Genomic DNA, 24,495 nt, shown 5'->3' with positions numbered 1-24,495 from the left:
CTGCAACAGACTTTCAGTTTTACCTTGCGCAAGTCACACAATCTCTGTGCCTCATCAGTTTCCCACCAGTTAAATGGGGATAATGATGCACCCTGGTGTGCTGTATGGATAAATCCAGTAATATATGTGTAAGCTGCACAGATATTAGACAATGGAGAGTAGTGGTGGAATGAAAGTAGAATATAGTTATCTTTTCTTAATTTTTTTAAACTGCTGCCCATCATCCTGGTATCTGAGCTCTTAGAATGTTTAAAATCAATAGCAGTAGTGAAGTCCCTAGTGAACCTCATGGAGTCTCAGGCTCTTCTCCCTTTTTGGAGTAAAACTGGGGTAGGGTTTGGGTTTTTTAAAATTAATTTTCTTTGTTATTGTCTGGTTGTATAGAAAAGGAGTACTAGTGGCACCTTAGAGACTAACAAATTTATTTGAGCATAAGCTTTCATGAGCTACAGCTCACTTCATCAGATGCATTCAGTGGAAAATACAGTGGGGAGATTTATATACATAGAGAACATGAAACAATGGGTGTTACCATACACACTGTAACCAGAGTGATCTGAAATCTGGTTGTATAGGTATTCTTGGACTCATACCCTGGATAGTCAAGTCATGGCTGTTGTATATCTCCCCAGCACCTCTATGTGAGTGGATCTGGAATGTTGCTGAGGAAAGACAGAAGAAAAAGATAAAACACTGAGAATGAATAAGTATATTACCTTCCTGTACTAGCATGCCAGCCCAGTTCTGATGCGATCTTTCAATTTTTCCCTCCCCCTACGGCCTGAAATTACCAGTCTCCTCTTTTAAGAGGTCTCTTTGCCGCATCTCTGGATACCTCTCTGCATGATAATTGACTTCCAAACGAATTAACACACATGGCCAGTGAAGGATATGGAGTTTTAAAAGTGAGCGCAAGCCTGGTAGCTTGGAGGCAATGCTCTTCACAGCCTCATGGGACTTCCATTTGAGAACATCTGCCCTGTGTGATGAACCTACCAGAAGCCGCGAGAAAAGGGAGCCTACACTATCGCTTTCAGATAAAGAACGCTGAAGATGAGCTGCCCTGGAACAGGAACGTTTCCTATATGGGAATATGTATTTGGGCAGCTTTTGAAAAACAAGACGAACTCAAAAACTTAGACTCTGCGTTAAAGGGGCACATGACAACGTGACTTCAGGCATTCCTATTGCTCATGCCTCATTTTAGCCATAAATAAGAAAGGGGCATAAGGTTGGCCGGTGGAGGGGGTTAGGTCCTAGGCACATTCCCTGTAAGAGTACCCACCGATTTCCTCCCCGGTGGAGAAGAACGATTTCCCTGCTTCTGCCACTTCGTCAAGTCATGCTATTCTTCAACCTGCTCACCTTTCCAAAGGCGTGTCACGTTGTCTTTGGGTTTCCTTGACGAATCGGGCGTCAAATGTGTACATGGTAGTAGGGGCATGTGTTTTCCATTCAAACACAGAAGCCTTCACCTTGTGCATAAGAGTCGTGTTCTCCACCTTGCTTACATGTTCTCTACTGTCTCCGTACAAGCTTTTCCTGGGGGGAGGGGCGGCACTATGCAGATATTTAGATGCACATTTTAAGCAGGCGTTGCATGCAGGCGACCGCACCCGCCGAGCACCAGCCGCTATGTAGCTTCGCGGGGCCCCTTTAGAATCCACCTTCCTCCCAGCTGCTCGGTCACTCTGTCGCAGCCCTGAACAGTGACCAGTAAGCATCCGAACTCGAACAGCGTTCCCATTTACACGGGCTGGTGGCCTTATACCGGAGTCTCGGGGCAGTGCCTGGAGCTTCGCCGCTGTTACCCCAGTGTATCAGATGAGCTTACACACAAGCTATTAGCAGGAGCAGGGGAAAGTGTGTGGCCGGCCGAGGGGCTGCTCTGAGGCTGGGACTGTGTAAACCAGGTTGGTTTCAAGCGGAGAGCGCGTGTCTTGGTAAACGAGAGCGCAAACACTCACAGGATCACCCATCCGCTCCGCTGCAGGGAGGCTCCAGCCCCGGGGGGCCTGGGCAGGCGCCGGGGCTGAGGGAGGCTGGGATCTGTCCTGTCAGGCCGGGGCTGGTAGCTAGCCGGGCAAGGCGGCTCACGCACGTGCGGTGCCTGCGGGCTGCCCCGGCACTGGCAAGAGTGTCTTGGCCGCCCGGCCTCTCCCAAAGGAGGAGAAGCCACAGCCGGCCGGCCAGGGGCTCATGCGCTGGGCGTGTGTGTGGTGTTGGGGGGGGGATAGGGCTCCTGACTCACCGACTCAAAGGGTGGGGGGACAAAACTGCACGTGGGTCCCCAGCCGCTTCTTCCCTGAACCCCTCTCTCCCCCATTCCTGGCCTCCAGGACCCTTCCCTTCCCCCCGAGTGCCAGCCCCTCCCTTTCCCTGACCCCTTCCCCCCGGCCCTGCCTCTTACCCCTGCGTCCCGCCCCCCACCAGCCCCACCTTCGTCCGTCCAGCCCCTGCCCTCCCCTCAGTGACCCGCCTCCGCCCCCCGCCCTTCCTTCCCTCCCTGCAGCCCACCCGCCCCATCACCTCGCCGCTCCAGGGGGGGGACAAAGCCCGCCCCCTGCTCCCAGCCAGGGCTGGTGCCGCCCGCTGCGGGGGCGGGCTGAGCAGGACACCCCCCCCCCCCAGTGCAGTGCGCGGCGGCGGCTGCAGCAGTAGCAGAGCCCAGCGCCGGCTGAGAGGGGCTGGCTGGAGCCCGGCGACGTCCCCGCACCGAGCCCCTCCTGTGCCCGAGCGAGCGGCGCCCGGGAAGGATGCTCCGCTGGCCGCTGCTGCTGTGGGGGCTGCTGCTCCCCGCCACCGCGGCCGCCGGGCGCTACCCGCACAGCGCCGTGCTGGACGGGGCGGCCGGATACCGGCTGCTGTGGGGCCACCAGGGCAGCAGCATCTCCTTCCGCCTGGAGGTGCGCACTCTGGGCTACGTGGGCTTCGGGCTCTCCCCCACCGGGGCCATGGCGTCCGCGGACATCGTGGTGGGAGGCGTGGCCAGGGGCAAGCCCTATCTGCAGGTAAGGACCGCGCCGCCCCCGGCACCTGGCCGACGGCCCCAGCTCCAGCCAGCCTGCGAGCTGCGCCTGCCTTCGCGGGGCGCCCCGTGCCACCGCCCGCTGCTGCGGCGCTGGGAGCAGCCCGAGGCAGCGGGAGAGGACGAAGCGCTGCGCACCGAGTCACGCTCTGCCCTTGCCTGTGCCCGCTCTAGTTCTCTCGCCTCTGCGTCTCTCCCCTTCCCTCCACACACCCTGCTTGCTCTGCGAGCCTCTGCCCTTCCCTTCCCTTCGCTGAGCTCCCTTTCCGCTCCGTCTTTCCCTCCCCTTCCAGCCTTTCCGTCTCTCCGGGTCTCTCCTCTTCCCCCGCTCCTCTGCTTTAGGCTTCCCAGGCTTTCCTTTCGCTAGAACTTTCTTTCTTTCTTTCTTTCTTTCTTTCTTTCTTTCTTTCTTTCTTTCTTTCTTTCTTTCTTTCTTTCTTTCTTTCTTTCTTTCTTTCTTTCTTCTGTCCCTCTGTCAACTTTTCCTTTATTAAAGCTGTCAGGGTCCTCCTCCTCCCGCCCCCCCGCCCCAGGATCAAGAATAGGTAACAATCCTTTTTTCTCCCCCTTTCCTACTTTCTCCGCGTTGCGTTTCGGGGCTGAGCTCTGTGCTTGGAGAAGTGAAGTGCAAAGGCGGGGCCTCTTCCAGCGGGATGCGCTTTCCTTGGCACACTGCTGCCCATGAACAGTTAACTGAGCGACAGTTAGCTATGCTTCCTGCGGGTGGCGCAGCCTCCGTGTATTATAATCTTCCTGCCTTTAGAGTTTCTCCTTTCTAGTCAATCTAGGGGACCCCACCGACATTATGACCTCTTTATAATTGGGATGTAACTTCCCCAACTTTTAGTCCCAGATCCAGCCTCATCAACTGGAGCATAAACTGTCTCTGCCCATCTCTGTTCGTGCCATTATGTGCTGGAAGCAGACAGTAATGTTTTGACCTTGTTCTCACAACGGGGTTCAACAGCAGCAACTTTATGTTATATATATGAGTATTTGTACTTGTGAAATGTACCTCCTGGTAAGACAAGCTCCCAAGATGGTTTCAGTGAATCTCTCCAGTCCACTTGTTTTAATATAAGCCTGGTGGAAACATTTACTAGGTAATGCTAAGAGGCCTGGCTTTGAAACAGAAGTCCAGGACCACATCCCCCTAACGTAACTGGTGTTTGCAAACTAATAGAAGTGTATAAAAAATTATTGCAAAACGGTCATCTGATCGATTTATAATGCAAACAACAATCCATTCACAACAGTGTAAATCTGAAGGAACTATTTTGAACCCAGTGAAGTTAGATGATGTAAAATTGGGGTGAGAGGAGAATCAAGCCTGGTATCTACAAATGATGAGCCAGATTCTGCCGCTCTTACTTGCCTCGGTAATAGTAATAGTAATAGTAATTTATACTCCCTGTAACTTCATTGATTTTAAAGGGACTACTCATGGAGTAAAGTACTAGCCAAAGCAAATAGGAGTGGAAGAATCAAGCCCTATAATATACTCCTGATGGCATCCTGTGCCAAAAAATTAAAAATTCTGTGCATAATATTTTAAAATTCTGCAAAATTCTGCAAATTTTATTTGTCAAATAAATGTGGAGGTTTCAGCATGGCATTGGGGAGCACAGGCCACTGGCTGCACAAAGGTGGGAGAACACTGTTCAGTACCCCACACCCCCCGGGACACAGACTCAGTGGTGAGGCTGCACCCAACCCTGACACATTGCAAGGACTGGGCCTGCCCCAGAAACACCCAAAGGCCCTACCCCTCTATGTCAGGTGCACCTGATGTGAGCAGGCAGGCTCAGGAAGGCAGGATCCAAGTATGGAGGGGCTTAGTGTGGGGGGATCCACATGTGGGTTGAGAGGGTTTTGTGTGGGGCAATCTGGGTGCGGGCAGCTCAGTGGGGAATCTGGGTGAGGAGGGGATGTGGATGCAGAGGAGATTGTTGGGGTTTTTTTGGATGTAGTGGTAATGGGAATCTGCAGGGGGGTCTAGGTGAAGGTGGTTGAGGCTCAGCGAGAGGTGGGGGAGTCTGGGGGTGAGTGGGGTCCAGATGCTAGGGGAGTGGGACTCAGTGGGGTGGGGATCCAGGTGCAACTGGTTGGGGCTTGGTGGGGTGCGGATCCAGGTGCGGGTGGCTCGTCAGGGTGGTCCAGGTGCAGGGTCTCCTCGGGGGGGGTTCTGAGTGTGTGTGGGGGTGAGGCTCAATGGGAGGGTCTGAGTATGAGCGGGTCTGGATGCATGGGGGTTGGGCAATGGGGGAGCAGCTCCCTGTACAGGGATTCCTCCCCTGCAGCTGAGGAGCGATGGGTGCAGGAAGCAGTGGGGGAGGAAGGAGTTTGCAGAGCTTCCTGCAGCTGCGGGGAGAAATCTGGGGATGGGTCTGATCCGGCCCAGGATATCATGCTGGGGAAGACTGGACTTCTCATGCAGGGGAAGAGGAAGTCCCATCTTCTCCAGCCCAGACTAGCAGCTGAGCCTGGCACAGGGTAGGAGCTACCAGCCGGTTCTTCCCCAGTCTTGCCGCCTGCCCCACAGTGATTTGCCTCTCTGCTGGCTGCCCTGGGCACCCGAAACATACTGCTGGGGAGGGTCACATGACTGCTCTTGTGGCTTCCCATTGCTTCCCTGTCAGAAAGTCATTTTTCTGCAGGGAAGCAAAGAAATCTACAGGGGACATAAATTCTGTGCATGCACAGTGGTGCAGAATTCCCCTAGGAGTAATAATCGTAGCCTTTCTTTTCTCCTCCAGGATTTACTAGAAGCATTTGATCATTGAAGTGACTTCATACAAATTGGAGGTGCTTTTATTTTAAGCATATGGCATCTCTAAAACTTCAGCAGTAGAAACCAAGTTATAACATTTCTCTGTTGCATCAACTCAATAATCCAATAATAATCAGATTTTCTAAAATTAAACTAAATTTTGGAATATTAGTAACATGTTTAACATTAGGAATATTTTGTTATTTTACTGCATGAAGTACAGGCATATATTAATTGATAATTTCAGGTAAAAAGGGATTTTCTTTGCTCTTTCAAACTGAAGATAGATTTACATAAAATCTGTCTCTGAATAAAACACAAAACCAAAAGAGACCAGTTTAGTTATCTGGAAATGTATGTCCTAGGTTCATAGAGTTTTAGGGCCAGAAGGAACCATTGGATCACCTAGACCAGAGGTGGGCAAACTACGGACGACCCTCCTACCTGGCTCCTGAGCTCCTGGCTCAGGAGGCTAGCCCCCAGCTCTTTCCCTGTTGTCTCCCCTCTCCCACAGCCTCACCTCGCCGCGCCGCCGGCACAATGCTCTGCGCGGCGGGGCAGCAAGCTCCTGGGGCAGCGCTGGTGCTCCAGACAGAACGGTAAGGGAACGGTGTGGGGGGGTTTGGATAGAGGGCAGGGGAGTTCGGGGGCAGGGGTGTGGATGGGGTTGGGGTGGTCAGAGGGCAGGGAACGGGGGGGTTGAATGGGAGCAGTCAGGAAGGAGAGGGAGGTTGGATGGGGCGGCGGGGGCAGTCAGGGACAAGGGTTCCGGGGGCGGTCGGGGAGAAGGGGTGGTTGGATTGGGCAGGGGTTCTGGGGGGGAAGTCAGGAAGGAGAGGCGGGGTTGGATGGGGTGGTCAGGGGCAGGGGGTCCGGGGGCAGTCAGGGAACAGGGATGGGTGGATGGGGCAGGGATCCAGGGGGGGGCTGTCAAGAAGCGGGGGGGGGGGTCAGATAGGGGGCAGGGGCCGGGCCATGCCTGTCTGTTTGGAGAGGCACAGCCTCTCCTAACCAGCCCTCCATGCAATTTTGGAAACCTGATGTGGCCCTCAGGCCAAAAAGTTTGCCTGCCCCTGACCTAGACAGACCTGTATAACGCAGGCCATTGAATTTCATCCAGTTGCCCCTGAATTGAACCCAATAACTTGTGTTTGACTAAAGCATATCTTCCAGAAAGGCATCCAGTAGTCTTGATTTCAAGACCACTTCCTTGGCAGTCTGTTCCAATGGTTAATCATAGAATATCAGGGTTGGAAGGGACCTCAGGAGGTCATCTAGTCCAACCCCCTGCTCAAAGCAGGACCAATCCCCAATTTTTGCCCCAGATCCCTAAATGGCCCCCTCAAGGATTGAACTCTCAACCCTGGGTTTAGCAGGCCAATGCTCAACCTACTGAGCTATCCCTCCCCCTGTTAATAATAATAATTAATAATAATAATATAATCCTCCCTGTTAAAAATGTGTGCTTTATTTTTACTTTGAATTTGTCAGGCTTCAGTTTTCAGTCAGTGGTTCTTGTTATATCTTTCTTTAGTAGATTAAAGAGCCCTTTAGTACAAGGTGTTTTCTCCCCATGAAGGTGTTTATATACTGTTATCAAGTCATTGGTCAAACTTCTTTCCGATAGGCTAAACAGATCGAGCTCTTCAAGTCTTTAACTGTAAGGCATTTTCTCCAGTTTTGAAATAATTTATGTGGCTCTTTTCTACATCCTTTCTAATTTTTCAACATCCATTTTAAAATGTAGACACCAGAACTATATGCAGTATTCCAGTAAACCTTAAAAGAGTGTGTTCGCTGTCATGCACAATAAATTACAACTGAGATGAAAAAATGATATAAGCAACTTCCTAATATTTTTCGGAACTGCACATTTTATTCATAAACCTAGGCTAAGCCAAGTGGAATGACTTATTCTGTTGCAGTATGAAACAGAGTCTTGCTGAAATGCCAGTATCTATTTAGCTTGCTGACATCATCTCTTTTTCTCCATCATCCTTTCCCCAGTGCTGCATCCTATAACCTTTCTGTAAAATGGGGCAGAGTCTTATATAAGAATGGCCATACTGGGTCAGACCAATGGTTCCCTCTAGTCCAGTATCCTGTCTTCCGACAGTGGCCAATGCCAGGTGTTTTTACAGGGAATGAATAGAACAGGGCAATTATTGAGTGGTCCATTCCATGTCACTCAGCACCAGGATCCAACAGTTGGAGGCTTCGGGACATCCAGAGCATGGGATTGCATTCCTGACCCTTTGGCTAATAGCCATTAATAAACTTATCCTCCATGAACTTATCTAATGATTTTTTTCAATCCACTTATGGTTTTGGCCTTCACAACAACCCCTGGCAATGAGTTGACTGTCTTTAGGTTGACTGTGTCTTTTGTGTGAAGCAGCACTTCCTTATGATTGTTTAAAACCTGCTGCCTATTAATTTGATTGGGTGACCCCTTGTTCTTGTGTTCTGTGAAGGGGTAAATAGCACTTCCTTATTCACTTTCTCCACACCATTCATGATTTTATAGACCTCTATTAGATCCGCTCTGAGTCGTCTCTTTTTGAAGCTGAACAGACCAGTCTTTAAATCTTTCCTTATATGGAAGCTGGTCCACCCCCCTAATCATTTTTGTTGCCCTTTTCTGTACTTTTTCCCAATTCTATCTTTTTTGAGGTGAGGCAACCAGAACTGCATGTAGTATTCAAGGTGTGGGCATACCATAAATTTACATATTAGTATTATTATGATATTGTCTGTCTTATTATATATACATTTCCTAACAGTCTGTTAGATTTTTTGACTGCTCTGGCACATTGAGTGGATGTTATCAAGGAACTACCCTGATGACTCCAAGATCTCTTTCTTGAGTGTTAACAGCTAATTTAGTTCTCATCATTTTGTATGTATAGTTGGGATTATGTTTTCCAATGTGTATTACTTTGCACATATCAACACCAAATTTCATTTATCATTTTTTTGCCCAGTCACTCTGTTTTGTGTGACTCTTCACAGTCAGCACTGAACTTAACTACCTTGACTAATTTTGTATATTCTTCAGACTTTGTCACTTCACTGTTTACCCCCTTTTCCAGATCATTTATGAATACATTGAACAGCACTGGTCCCAATTCAGATCATTTTGGGGAGCCTGCTATTCACCTCTCTCCACTGTGAAAACTGGACCTTTTTTCCTACCCTTTGTTTCTTATCTTTTAACTAATTATTGATCTATGAGAGGATTTTCCCTCTTATCCCAGGACAGCTTACTTTACTTAAGAGCCTTTGGTGAGGGACCTTGTCAAAGGCTGTCTGAAAGTCTGAGTATACTATATCATAGAATATCAGGGTTGGAAGGGACCTCAGGAGGTCATCTAGTCCAACCTCCTGCTCAAAGCAGGACCAATCCCCAATTTTTGCCCTGATCCCTAAATGGCCCCCTCAAGGATTGAACTCACAACCCTGGGTTTAGCAGGCCAATGCTCAAACCACTGAGTATATCCCCTGGATCATCCTTGTCCACATGCTTGCTGACTCCCTCAAATAATTCTAATAGATTGATGACGCATGATTTCCCTTTACAAAAGCCGTGTTGACTCTTCCCCAATATATCGTGGTCATCTCTGTGTCTGATGATTCCATTCTTTACAATAGTTTCAACCAATTTGCCTGACACTGAAGTTAGGCTTACTGGCCTGTAATTGGCAGGATCACCTCTGCAGCTTTTTAAAAAACTGACTTTTCATTAGCTGTCCTCTAGTCCTCTGGTAAAGAGGCTGATTTAAGCAATGGGTTATGTACCACAGTTAGTTGTGCTGCAATTTCATATTTGAGTTCCTTCAGAACTTTTGAGTGAATACCATCTGGTCCTGGTGACTTAATGCTGGTTTGTTTATCAATTTGTTCCAAAATCTTCTCCAATGACCCCTCAATCTAGGACAGTTCCTCAAATTCAGTGTGGGCACTCAGAATCACTGGTCCCTTGTGAAATTTTTGGTGCTTATCTTTTTTTCCCTTAACCCTCTTTGCTCTCCCTTCTATTTTTAAAGAAAGTGTTTCAGGAAGAGAGAGGTCATTGTTTGAGAACAGACATTAGAAGCATAGCAAAACGACTGTAGTCAATAAGTGTAAAACCAGGTTCTGTTTATTGCCATGTGAAAGATCAATTCATTGGGGTGGAAGAAGACTGCAGAGGGTTTCCAGGGAGCAGAAAAAAATCTTTTGCCTGCCATACAATCTTCATCCCTACATGTGCACTCCACAGGCACCACCCCACCACTGGGAAGCATTTTCCTTAAAAATATATATATATATTTTGAAAAATAGCATTTCAAATGCTGGCTATTCAACATAGATTTTACTTTGTATATTTTTAAATGTCTCTTGGACTTTGACGTTACAACTTTTGTTTCACCTGAGCCTTAATGCAACAGAAGGGATTTATGGTGGGGTAGCGCTAAAAGGACTTGAAAGACAATTCTGTTAACTCTCTCTAAGTACTGTAGATCAATCAGGCTGAAGAATATAATTATATCATAGAAGGAAACATGATTTGAAAAAGTGTGGCTACGTGATTTGAATGATGGGGCAATAATACATTAGTGGCCAAGCATTTCAGGAGTTCAGCTATTGGAGTGGGAGCCTAGTAAACAATTTTGGGAAGGTGCAGAGAACAAGTCTCATGGCATGGTCACTTTAGCATACTCAATAGTATACTTGTATGAGGGACTGGAAAACTAGAAAGGGGAGAGAGATACAGAGAAGGCAGGAGAAGAGGCGGAGAACTGTGGTTATCAATAAGAATGTTACAGCCCGTATTCTGCCATGTTGCAGAGAGCATTGCAGTGGCATAGCTGCAGATTGCACAGGACTACAATGAACATGCTTGTTTTAAAAAACAGCAAACAGCAAAATAAAGCAATGGTGCCTGATGTAGGAAGGCTGGGAGCTCCTTATGACTCCATTGGAGAAACTGTTGAACCTGTAAAAATGTTACCCCAGTAATATTGCCAAGGTCACTTTCAACCTGGATTATATGCCATGAAAGTGCTTGGGGCAGCCTTAACTTTTGGATCTAGCTATATTTTAAAAAAAGCGCCTCTCTCATTTGTGCTCATGAATTGACACAGCATGGATTTTCATGCTAAATCCAAGCCTTCTCCTTTGGTCTCCACCCCTGTCTGGAATTGTGCATCCTGACCCACAGCACGTAGCAGCTTAGAGCCCCATTTTGAGTAATCCTCCTTGATGAATGCCTATTTTATGCAAGTTATACAAGAGGGTTGCATTGTAAGATTCATCTGTTGAACTTACACAAAAATAGTCCTTACTCAGGGTGTAAATCATTAGTGAATAGTGGCTATGTGTCACTAAAAAGTACTTCATTATTCATTACAGAGTTGCTTGTTAACTCTCACCCAAACTAAAGAATATCTGTTATCAAATGTATCCCATAGAGTTAGCTTATTTGCTTATAGGAAAGTTCTTGGAATGGATTTTAAAAGACAAAAACAGTGAGCATTCTCTGTGCTTAACGATATGCTGCTTTTAAGTGCACTCATGCTAACAGCAACAAAAATGTGTTTAGAAAACAAGTTGAAAGGCAGCAAAAGAGATGCAAATTGTGTACCACCCTGACATATTTCAGTTGTTGCTTTGTTGAAGGTATTTCTTGCAACGTGGAAAAATCTCCAGATGAATATTAAGCCCCTCTTAGCTTGAGTTTGGGACATAAGGAGACACTGCACCATAATTAGCCAGGCCAAAAAATAATTTGAAGAGCAACTAGCAAAAGACACAATAACTAACTGCAAAAAAAAAAAAAAGAAATTAAATACATCAGAAACATGAAGCCTACCAAACAGTTAATGGGGCCACTAGATGATCGAGGTACTAAAGGAGCACTCAAGGAAGATTAGGCCATTGTGGAGAAGCTACATGAATTCCTTGCATCGGTCTTCACTTCAGAGGATGAGAGAGATTCTCATACCTGAGCCATTCTTTTTAAATCTGAGGAACTGTCCCCGATGTGTCAATAGCGGAGGTTTTGGAACAAATTGATAAATTAAAGAGTAGTAAATCACCAGGACCAGAGGGTATTCACCCAGGAGTTCTGAAGGAACTCAAATATAAAATTGCAGCACTACTAACTGTGGTATGTAACCAATCACTTAAATCAGCTTCTATACCAGATGACTAGGGATAGCCAATGTGACACCAATTTTTTAAAAAAGGGTCCAGAGGCAGTCCTGGCAATTACAGGCCTGTAAGCCTAACTTCAGGGCCAGGCAAATTGGTTGAAACTATAGTAAAGAACAGAATTATCAGACACATAGATTAACACAGTTTTTTGGGGAATAGTCAACATGGCTTTTGGGAGGGGAAATCATGTCTCCCTGATCTATTAGAATTCTTTGAGGGGGTCAACAAATATGTGGGCAAAGGTGATCCAGTGGATATAGTGTATTGGACTTTCAGAAAGCCTTTGACAAGGTCCCATACCAAAGGCTCTTAAGTAAAGTAAGCAGTCGTGGACTGGATCAGTAACTGATTAAGACAGGAAACAAATGGTAGGAATAAATGGTCTTTTTTCAGAATGGCAAGAGTTCAATAGAGGTGTCCCTCAGGGATCTGTACTGGGACCAGTGCTGTTCAACATATTCACAAATAATCTGGAAAAGGGATAAACAGTGAAATGGCAAAATTTGCAGAAATTACTGAAATAGAAATAGAAAATTACTCAGGATAGTTAAATCCAAAGCAGACTGCAAGGATTTACAAAGGGATCTCATAAAACTGAGTGACTGGGCAAGAGAATGACAATTGAAATTCAAAGTTGATAAATGCAAAGTAATGAACATTGGAAAACATAATCTCAACTATACACACAAAATTATGGGGGCTAAATTAGCTGTTACTTCTCAGGAAAGGGATCTTGGAATCATTGTGAATAGTTCTCAGAAAACATCTGCTCAGTGTGCAGCAGCAGTCAAAAAAGCTAAGAGAATGTAAGGAACAAGATAGATAATAAGACAGTAGATGTCATAATGCCACTATATAATCCATGGCATGCTGACATCTTGAATACTGCATTCAGATCTGGTTGCCCTATCTCAAAGAAGATATACTGAAATTGCAAAAGACACAGAGCAGGCAACAAAAATGGTTAGGGATATGGAACAGCTTCCATATAAGGAGAGATAAAAAGACTGGGACTTTTCAGCTTGGAAAAGAGACAACTGAGGGGTGGGGGATGATAGAGGTCTATAAAATCATGAATAAGTGGAGAAAGTGAATAATGAAGTATTTCAGAGTAACAGCTGTGTTAGTCTGTATTCGCAAAAAGAAAAGGAGTACTTGTGGCACCTTAGAGACTAACCAATTTATTTGAGCATAAGCTTTCGTGAGCTACAGCTCACTTCATCGGATGCATCCGATGAAGTGAGCTGTAGCTCATGAAAGCTTATGCTCAAATAAATTGGTTAGTCTCTAAGGTGCCACAAGTTCTCCTTTTAATGAAGTGTTTTTTACTTCTTCAAGAACCAGAGGTCACCCAATGAAATTAATAGGGAGCAGCTTTAAAACAAAGAAAAAGAAGTACTACTTCACACAACACACAGTCAACCTGTGGAACTCATTGCCAGGGGTGCTGTGAAAGCCAAAACTATAAGTGGATTAAAAAAAAGAATTAGGTAAATTCATGGAGGATGCATCCGTCAATGGCTATTAAGCAAGATGGTCAGGGATGCAACCCCATTCTCCTCCTTGCAGACCTAGATTATTTTGTTATTTATAATGAAGGGTAAGGTTCTGTCATGGGTATTTTTAGTAAAAGTCAGGGACAGATCGCAGGCAATAAACAAAAACTAGTGGAAGCCTGCTGACTTTTAGTAAAGACTAAAGAGAAGAAGAGGGGAAGAGAAGAGGGCTAACAACCACAATGCTGCCAGGGGCTGACCTCTGTCAGCTGCTCCACACCTGCTGCTGCTCTTGCAGCAGGGGCTGACCCAACCTGAGTTTCTGCTTCAGCCCTGGGGCCACTGATCCAGTGGCCCGGGGACCACTACTCCGGCAGTCAGCCTACTGGCCAGCTGCTCCAGCAGCCCTAAGGACCACTGCTTTGGCGGCGCCAGGGCCAACTCCCAGCCATCTGCACCAGTGCTCCGGGGCTGATTGCCTACACTTGCTCCAGCCCCGCCACTGCTCCTGTGGCAGGGGCTGACCACCACTGCTACAATCCTGGAGGGGGCTGACCTAACCTCAGCCGCAGCTTTAGCTTTGGGGCTGATCCAGGGCTGACAGCTGCTTCAGTCCTGCCGCAGTGGAAGAAGTCCCGGAGGTCCCGGAAAGTTACAGAATTAGTGACCTCCATATCCTCCGTGATCAAATTGTATCCTTATTTATAGTACTTTTGTTGTCTTTATGAAACAAGGAGGAGATGAGATTTTTCTTACAGTTCCTTATTAACCCATACAGTTTCATACGTAGGACACAATGTGAACAAAAACACTTAAGTGGGAACACAAGAAATATAGTTATATGATATCATATATAATATGATTTAGTTAGCATTAAAAATAAGGATTTTAGATATATGGAGGAGATTTTCAAAAGCACCTAAGGAGTTTTGGAGCACAAGTCTCATTAGCTGTGCTCCAAAATCCCTCGGGTGCTTTTGAAAGTCTTCCTCATAATAATTTCAAGTAATTAAAAACAATACAACATCTACCTGTATAAATCTGGATCCAGAATGAGGGATATTCCTAATGACAAGGGACAGCTGAGAGGTATGCATAAATCTCCACCCTTAAGTCCACCTGAAAGATAGTCACTTCAGATGCTATTTGACTAGCATTTACTTCATCTGCAGACTAAAGAATCCTAGGTTGTTGTGCATCCCCACCCAGTGAAGTTTTTCCCCCTAAAGCATATTGTCACATACTTTGTCTAGTCTAGTTTTTTTTAATGACAGTCCTGCATCCAGCTCTATAACTTACGGTTGAACAAGATGATATCTTTTAGACAGATAGCTAATCATGATGAAAAGACTCCAGGTGATGGAGAATTTACCAAATACCTTGGGAACCTGTTCTGGTGGTTAAGTATCCTCAATGTTAAAAAATTGTCTTATTTCAACTTCCAAACACTGAACCTTATTATGCCTTTGTATGCTAAATCAAAGAGCCCTCCAGTATCCAATATCTTCCCTCTCTGCAGATAATAATCAAAATATCTAAGTCTGATGCAAAATTTCATCAACTGCCACAGGGTTCCACAGAAACCAAGGAGTGTTTGCAGAATTTAGGCCCATCTTGCTGCAGAGCATGCAGATCCCTGACAGAACTTACCTCGATAAAAGAAATTGGATTTAGAATGAAAATTATTGACACCTTCCAGTTTGTAGGTTTATTTGACATATAAGAATGGTTTGTTTATATTTTGTTTGTGTTTGTGTCTGTGTGCACACACACACATACATATTATATACATCCTTCTAATATGTCAAATAACCCTAAAAACTGAAAGAAGTTCATGTATCTCTTTTTCTCTCTTTCTTTTTTAAAAAAATATTTATTTGCGGGAAAATCTTTCCTTACCCAAATGATAGTTCCGCTGTAGTAGGTGGGCCACATTCACCTTGGTATACTTCCACTAACTTAATCAGAGTTATACCAGTAATGAATGTAGCCTGCTGGGACTGCTCATATGAATAAGATTTGGCTTTTGTAGTAGTGAAGCATAGTTTATTTAATCTAGTGTTTCTGTAAACAGCCATCGATAATTAATCATGAACGAACTGGTTATAGGTGGCAAATGAACTGGCTATTGGACAGTTACTTTGGACACCTCCTACAGTTGCTTGATTGTTGTCAGTCTAGGCTTTCTATGGAATATTCTTTTTCATTTGGGACCCGTTACATCATTGTCAGTCAACCAGAATGATCTCATAATGTTCTTACTGTGATTGAGGCTTGCAGACTTTTCCTTCTTGTTAGCTCTCTCTTGGTCACTCTACTTTATTTTTAATAAAATAAGAACTGAGTAGAGTCATTGCTCTAAATTCAAGCTGGAACTCATGTGAGATTGAAAAAAGTTTGTTTTGCTTATTTGTAAAATTATGTTCTATCTGGTTCCTGTCAGATACCATGTGAAAACAGCTTTTCTTGTGATATTATCCACTGGCTGCTGGAACCAAGAACTCCAGGATTCCATTTGAATGAAAAATAATATTAATAATAGTAATTAATAATAAAAAGATTAACCATGTGATTTAGAATTCCAAAAAAAGAGCTGGTTTGTTGCAGATTTAAGACAAAAGTTTTGGTCAGTTCTTACTTTTTCAAGAGCAGTTTGTCGTTCCTAGATATTCTGAGCCAGATTCTGTGCTGTACTTATTTCCTGCTAGGTTATAGCTCCCTGCTTCTCTCCCCAGCTCATCTCCAACTCTGTCCCAAGATAAAGCAATCTCTAATTAACAATGGTCTCTAAGATGGGAATAGCAGCAGTGCATCTAGCTCTGTCCATGCCTCTTTCCTATCGCTTGACCCTGACATGCCCCCTTATACTAGTCTAATGAACATTGCAATTTGGTGATCTCTGAGGAAGAACATGGCAACTTTTATAAATGGTGCAGTCTGCTCACACATTGAACCCGTGGATAGGGCCATAGTCTGTAAATTGTTTTCTGATCCTTTGGATTGAAAGGTGCTATGTAAAATTTATTATAGGAAATGGATATCATAAACAAAACAGTCTTGGACATTGTAAAGATTTTGAGGGTTGCTTTTTTCTTTATAAACACCTGTTCAAGTGTGTGATGACAGCTGGTAATATTTTTTTCTCAAGATTCCTTGTGCAGCTGTGCTTACATTCTTCAAGGATAAAACAGCCTATTTGCAGCTTTTATTACATCTATAAGAAATTACTCTCCATACTGTTTTGTATAGTGCCAATCAGAAACATGTCTGTTGCAAAGCTCTTATACGAAAGTGATACAGGTCAATAGAATGTGAGAACCAATTTAACATCATTGCCTTCATCTGTTGTAAATGATACACAACAACTTGTATAATCTGTGTGATTGTTAACTTTCCATAAACTGTTTTAATTTCTAAACAGCATATTGTGATAATGCTATCTAAGTATTCAACTGATGTAAAGTCTGTGCTAAGGTTTGCTTAGACTGATTTATGCAATATTACTATAGAAAATGCAGGAAAATTGTGTTATATTTAAGATACTTTAAATTATTTTAAAGGGTATAAAATATCCCAAAGAAGAAAAGTCTGTGCTATCGTATCAAGACTAATAATATTTAATTCCGAAGGATTCATCTATAGTACTGCAAGTTTTCAACAGAAATTCTATAAACAACCAAAACTTGGTTTACCATTGGGCAAGGGAGCTAGACTTCACAGAAGAAATAAAGGGCCTGATTCTCCACTTGCTTCCTCCTTCTACAATCATTTACACTTAGTAAAGTGGGTATAAAACACTACCAGTCTGATTTGATAGTGTTTTTATATGCACTTTTCACTTATTTTGCATGGCAATATCCCCAGAGGTGCAAAGAAATAGAGACTCAGGCCTTAAGCCCTTATTATAATGGATGAATAGTAAGTGTAGAATCAGCAAACCAGACCATATCTTTTCCATGCTGTTAAGATTGATACAGAAATTTTATACTGAGAGCCTGATTCTGACTACAGATCTGTGCTTCAGCTCTCTAAAATTTAGAATAGCATGTACCAATATGGGCTTGTCAACAATAGAAAGTTTAGCTGCTTTAACTATAACTGTATAGGTTAAGTGGTAAAACCCCGTTACTGTGGACACAATTATACTGGCATAAAACTGCTTATATTGGTATACTTATTCTAGTTTGGGAACTAGAATGAGCTATATCAGTATAAGACATCCTTTTACAACTATAACTGTGTCCACACCAGGGGTAGGTACAAATCATGCCCCTTTAACTGACATAATTTTACCAGTAAACTTGTAAGTGTGGACAAATCCTGTGCTACAGAGCAGTCTCCACACTAGTAACCTGAGAAGCCAATGGGAATTTTGATTCTGGTGGTAATGTGGGAACAGGCCTTAGATTGTTTATTCTTATTCTCCCACCCTAAAGAGGTGTATCTTCAGATCCATATGTCCTCCATGTTTGTGATGGCAGATCTTCCAAAGACTAAAACAGTGGTTTTTAACCAGGGGTACATGAGATCTGGGGATACACAGAGATCTTCCGGGGGTATATCACCTCATCTAGATATTTGCCTAGTTTGACAAGAGGCTACATAAAAAGCACTAGCAAAGTCAGTACAAACTAACATCTCATATAGACAATGACTTGTTTATACTGCTCTATATACTATCCACTGAAATGTATGTACAATATTTGTATTCCAATTGGTTTATTTTATAATTATATGGTAAAATGAGAAGGTAAGCAATTTTTCAGTAATAGTGTGCTGTCAAGGTTCCTTCCCCACTCTGAACTCTAGGGTACAGATATGGGGACCTGCATGAAAACCTCCTAAGCTTACTTTTACCAGCTTAGGTTAAAACTTCCCCAAGGTACAAACTATTTTACCCTTGGACTTCCACTGCCACCACCAAACTTTATCTGGGTTCCCGAGAAAACGTAGTTTGGACACGTCTTTCCCCCCAAAATCCTCCCAACCCTTGCACCCCACTTCATGGGGAAGGTTTGGTAAAAATCCTCACCAACTTGCATAGGTGACCACAGATCCAAACCCTTGGATCTTAGAACAATGAAAAAGCATTCAGTTTCCTTACAAGAAGACTTTTAATAGAAATAAAAAAGAATCACCCCTGTAAAATCAGGATGGTAGGTACCTTACAGGGTAATTAGATTCAAAACATAGAGAATCCCTCTAGGCAAAACCTTAAGTTACAAAAAAGACACACAGACAGGAATATTCATTCTATTCAGCACAGCTATTTTCTCAGCCATTTCAAGGAATCATAATCTAACACATACCTAGCTAGATTACTTACTAAGTTCTAAGACTCCATTCCTGTTCTGTCCCCGGCTAAAGCATCATACAGACAGACACAGACCCTTTGTTTTTCTCCCTCCTCCCAGCTTTTGAAAATATCTTGTCTCCTCATTGGTCATTTTGGTCAGGTGCCAGCGAGGTTACCTTTAGCTTCTTAACCCTTTACAGGTGAGAGGATTTTTCCTCTGGCCAGGAGGGATTTTGAGGGGGTTTACCCTTCCCTTTGTATTTATGACATGTGCTGTGACACTTGTATTTTTATGTCTGATTTTGTAAGCAAGTAGTTTTTAAGTGAAGTGAAACTTGTGGGTATGCAAGACAAATCAGACTCCTGGGGTACAGTAGTTTGGAAAGGTAAGAGCCATGGGACTAAAAGATTTAGCCAAAAATATAAATTGTTCCCAAGCTAATGGCTGGATACATTTGTTTAGTAAATACTGGGCTTTTTACATGCCAAAAGTGGTAAATGAGTGAATGGATTTGTAGAGGTAATGACTGAAACCAGCTTTTCTCTCCTTTGCTAGATGCTGAAAAAGACATTGATGTGGTGGTTTCAGAGTAGTAGCTGTGTTAGTCTGTATCTGTAAAAAGAAAAGGAGTACTTGGGGCACCTCAGAGACTAACCCAATCACCATTCCCCTGTAGAATCAAACTGAGACATCACTCACTGTAAATTGCGCAGATCTGTGACCATCCCTCTCCATTCATACAGGGTGAATGAAATAGTTAGGTTGACATTTAAATTGTCATCATTTATCCTTATTGGCATATATTATGCCTAATTCAGTGATGCAGAGGACAGGATTTTAATATTTGGATGGGACTCAAGCAAAACTTGGAAGTGGGACCTCCACCCCACTGCAAATCCATCTAATCCCTTGTGACTGTCTCAATGGAAAAAAATACATAGTTTCCACTCAACAAAAATATATTAATCACTGAACACAACACCCCAGTTCCTCAAGCAAACCTCCACACAACACCCACCCACCCATCTGTTCCCCCAATACAGACCCCAAAGCAGGTCCATTAATTCCACCTTGTAAAACAAATCCAGTAATTCTGCCCCACCACACAACCCAACCCAACCCAACCCATCCATCTATTCCCTTCCTCTCAGCACATGTATATAGGCCCCAGATTTCTCAGCTGAATCCTCTGCTCCTCTTCTCAGCTCACGATCGTTCTGATTCTGTGACTTTTCTCATCCACACACACTCACATACCCGTTTTTGAACATATACTCGTTCACTTGCACCTAGCCATGCATAGGGCTGGCCGGAAAACTATTTCATTTTGTGACAATGTATGAGGTTTTAACATTTGTTTTTATTGTGGATTGCACCCTGGCCTCATTCAGTGCACAGGACGGACAGTGGTCAATGAAAAAGCAGCTATTCCATAATTTGTGTTTTCCCCATTGTTCAATGTGTGGCTCCAGGCCTTATTTCTGCACACCATTCAAACCTTGCTGTGCATACAGAACTGTGAATTTCTTCATGGACTTATCTGTGGTGCTCATCACTATAGTATCTGAATGCTTTCCAAACATTAATTAATTAATCTTCACAATAGCCCTGTGAGGTTAGGGGAACATTATTATCTCCATTATCAAACACTTCAATTTGAAAGCACAGCTATGCTGACTTCAGTTGCAATTGCAAGTTGTCAACCTCAGGGACTCAACTTGGACACCATAAAATAAAAAACAATGTCCATGTGCGAATAGTTTGGTGTAACTGACTTGCCAAGCATCACATGGAAACTCTGTGGCACGTGCAAGGATAGAATCCAGTTCTCCAGGGAAGATTCAACTTCCTTAACCAAGAGACCATCCTTTCTCTTCCTGCTGCCCTCTTCCACATTTGCTATACACCATCCAACTTCTGTAACAAATGAAGCAGGGTTCCTACGAGCAACACTATGCAGACTTGATTCATCCCCATAACGTGGTCCATCCTGTGCACTGAATGAGGCAAGGGTCCTGTGGAAAAAATAATATGCTCCTGTAATTAATAGCATAGTGAATACACACAAGAGGGACCAGTTAAGTTTTCACAGACAACGTTAAATCTGGCATGTCCTAACTTTGGAGTGCTCCACATTCAAGATCTATAGATGCATACATATTTATGCATATCAATCTATAACATGCATAATAAGCCAAATTCCACTCTCGGATGCTATGATGATAATGAGAGAAAAAGGGACACTTCAGAAATGAGTGGTGAAATCCTGGCCTCATTAATTAAATGTGAGTTTTTCTGAGGCCAAGATTTCACTTAAGATTTTGATTTAGTTGCTGTTGACCAGGAGCCAAATTTTCAAAGGGATTTCAAGTTCAGCCTCAAATTTTACACTGAATATAATTTCTAAACACTTGCATGTGCACTTTTAAAACTCTCTCAATTGCATATTCAGGTGAGAGATTCTGCCTCTGGAGACTGGAGAATGCAAGTTATAGAAACCACATAAAACTCATTTAGCCCCAGAAGCACATCTACTAGTTAAAAAATTTTGCTTCAAACAAAATCCTTTGGTAACAGAGAGAACACTAGCATGTGCTGGGAAAGCAGTTTTCTCTTGATGTTTTCCTAACCACAGACCCGCTGCTCCCCTCCAAGGTTCAGTGCACAGAGTAGCAAAAAACAAAAAATCTGCACAGAACAGGCCTAAAACTCAAAGAAGGGCATCTAAGAATATCCTGCTCCCCTTGTTCCTGAGCCTACGGAAGGCCTTTTTTATGAACACCACATGGTTGGGGCTCTGTCAATATGAGAGGTTGTGTCATCTTGAGGGAATGAGGCACAGCTAGCAAGCAGCTGCACATGGCAGCAAAGAAGTCAGGGGTGACAAGGTTAATGATGTGACATTATTGAAGCGATTTCTGAAATTATATGATATATCTGTTACACTGAAGACTGTGATCTTTCTTTCTTTTAAAATAGTCACTACAAACATTAGAGTGGGCTTTTTAAACTGATAGATGTGTAAACAAGACTATGCCATTGTAAGATGAATTTTGCTGTTTAATGATAATTTTCCAAAAAACCCCACACTAGTTAAAGCTAGAGTGGCTGGTTCCTTTAGATTTTTAGATTTCTTTTAGATTTTTTTTCCAATTATTTTTTGTAAGAAAAAATAGTAAATACTAAAATGTGGGGAGAGAGGAAAAGGAAGTGCTTTTGATATAAACATTAAGTGAAATTAACTCTTGCTGTACTGAAATCGGTAGAGTTACAGTAAAGATGAATTTGCTCATTATCTTTTAAGTATCCTATTTGTTTTTTCTAGGTGACTGGGCACAAGCAGTAAATTTATACCATTGTTAAAGAAGGATCTGCTTTAAGTTTCTGAGCCTCAGCTGTCTACTAGTAAGACTTAGGTGACTTTTTACTCAGAAAATTACCCAATTTCATTTACAATAAATCCTTTAGCAAACAATTGTTGTAGTTTCAATATTTTACATAAAGACATGTTTTGGATTTAATACCAGATCATTTTATAATGAATTATAGCAAGTTGGTTTTATTTTGTATTTTCAACAGGATTATTTTACAGATGCAAACAGAGCATTGAAGAAAGATTCTCAACAGGATTACCATCTTGAGTATGCTATGGAAAATAGTACACATACAATATTGGCTTTTAGCAGAGAGCTGCACACTTGTGACACAAATGATAAGAGTATAACGGTAAGGTGTTTTCCTTTTGTATAGAGAGACACACATAGATCAAGTACATAAAAATATACCATGACATTGAAGCCAGTTATCAAAAACTCCTCAGATTATAAAAAAGAAAAAGAACTACAGAAATTAATCTACCAAACGTGTTTATCCAGCTATTTGACTTTCCAAACTTTCCATTTTGGGGCTTCGATTAATCATGTAAAATTTCAATATTTGGATGTATTTTAGAAGGCATGGGCAGTTAAAGTCAAATTCGAATTTCTTTCCCTCCCCTTCTATCTGTTTCTCAGACCTTTCCCAAATTTCTTTTGTACTGAGTCTTACATGCTTGACGTCAGTACAGAAAGATGAGTTTCTGGAAAATTTGTGCATATAGCTTACTTACATATAAACTTACTAACCTTTGTGGGAAAGACACATATACCTTGATGGCACTCATTTCTCAGTGGCAGAGTAAACCTCCAACTGAGACCAGCTGAGCCCTGCAAGGAGATCTCTGTGAAACATGTTTGGAGGACAGCCGTTGTAGATACATGGGGGTGGATTATAAAAACAGGGAAAGGGTGGCACCAGCAGAGCAATGACAAGTCACTACAGCTCTGGATCTGCCTTGGGAATGTTGTGAACTAAACTGTGAGGAAGGACTTCTTCCTATACCTAATCAGAAAAGATTTTGTTTTCAAGGAGAGCACAGTAAGGGTGATATGGGCCTATCACCACAAAGACATAGGAGAAGCAGGCCAAAATTATCATGGATCAAATCGCGGCTCAAAGAGTCTACGTTTACTGAACCCTGAGAAAAAGAATGTTATATCTGCCTCTTTGCCATACTTTGACTTGACAAACCAAGACGTAAGTTACTTTGGGTTTTGTTTTTATTTGGAGATACGTAGTGGTGGGGGTGAGAGGCGGGGACTGAAGCAACATGAAAAAAGTTTGACTTTTATATTAGTGTTTTCTTTCCCTTTTTATTAAGACAGGTGCCTATACCGGACAAAGACACAACATATTGGTGCCAAATGTTTAAGATACCTATACATCATGAAAAGCATCATGTGATAAAGGTATGTGACTCAGTCTGAAGAGTCTAATTTATACCCTCCTGTTTAGAGATGTCCAGAGGACAGCAATTCTGTTTCACAGCAACTTTCAAGGTTTTCAAATTTGTTTTTGTTCTGCACTTGGACAAAAACAAAGAAACAAACAAGATCTTTCAACTGGTTTTGTGAAAACAGGAGTAAGGAAGGGTGTGTGTCTGTGTGTGTGTGTGTGTGTGTGTGTGTGTGTGTGACAGAGAGAGAGAAAGAATGGGTAAACTAATTTGGGTAAAAAAAAACAAAAAGCCACAGGCTTTTTTCCAAAGCTCACAGCAAATTCAAACTGATTTCAAAACTGCAACCAGTTAGCATTATTCCTTATATTATATATATTTTTAGCCTCTGTAACTTCTGGTTCAGGCTGAACCCAGAAGCACAAAAACACTTTGAGAAAGATGGTGCTTACACTCTTCCTCACAAAACCAATAATGTGATGTACCTTAGATTTCACAAAAGAGCCCACTCTCATAATAATTCTGTTCTACTTTGCCAGACCAAAGTGAAGTAGATAGTTCAAATAAATGTCCATCTGTTTGGGTGCCTATCTGAATCAACAAACACTTTTTAGATTCACTCCTCATTAATTTAAGGTATGTAATTTGTAATCATAAAATTATTGTGTCAGTGTGAATAGATGTTAAAAGAACAAAGTAAGAATTATTTGAGAGAAATTTCAGTCTTGAGAAACAAAATTAGATGGTGCTAGTTAAAAGGAGCATGATCCTGCAGTTAGTAGTCCTTGACTTGAGTGGCACTATACAATTATTATGTATGAATAAGGGTTGCAGGATCAGGCCCAAGGTTTTAATTTTTCCTAAAGCCCATTGATGTTTCAAGTAAAAACATGAAGATGTTACTACTATTGTTGGGCTTCTCTGTTATGTTC

General features: G+C 43.0%; 1 protein-coding gene and 1 long non-coding RNA gene across 3 annotated transcripts in view; one reads left to right on the top strand and one right to left on the bottom strand.

The window, feature by feature from the left end:
• Positions 1 to 436: 436 nt before the first annotated feature.
• On the bottom strand, positions 437 to 2,322 carry LOC311518635. The gene is made up of 3 exons (XR_014711058.1): positions 2,252 to 2,322; positions 1,366 to 1,542; positions 437 to 662 (listed from the first exon to the last, which is right to left on the bottom strand). It is a non-coding gene; the product is annotated as an uncharacterized lncRNA (long non-coding RNA).
• A 257-nt stretch (positions 2,323 to 2,579) lies between these two features.
• The window catches only part of MOXD1 (monooxygenase DBH like 1), an 85,681-nt gene continuing 63,765 nt past the window's right edge, over positions 2,580 to 24,495 (top strand). Inside the window, exons 1-4 of one of the 2 annotated variants that reach the window (XM_084624376.1) lie at positions 2,580 to 3,011; positions 22,369 to 22,515; positions 23,197 to 23,364; positions 23,493 to 23,576. In XM_084624376.1, coding sequence (XP_084480502.1) covers positions 2,757 to 3,011; positions 22,369 to 22,515; positions 23,197 to 23,364; positions 23,493 to 23,576 — 654 coding nt within the window. In that variant the 5' untranslated portion in view covers positions 2,580 to 2,756. The remainder of the gene's footprint in view (positions 3,012 to 22,368; positions 22,516 to 23,196; positions 23,365 to 23,492; positions 23,577 to 24,495) is intronic. The other variant, XM_084624375.1, reaches the window with a different exon arrangement.

Source organism: Lepidochelys olivacea, assembly GCF_965140295.1.
Source record: "Lepidochelys olivacea isolate rLepOli2 genome assembly, chromosome: 3".
In the NCBI taxonomy this organism is placed as follows: Eukaryota; Metazoa; Chordata; order Testudines; family Cheloniidae; genus Lepidochelys; species Lepidochelys olivacea.
This window is presented reverse-complemented; position numbering and strand designations above follow the sequence as displayed.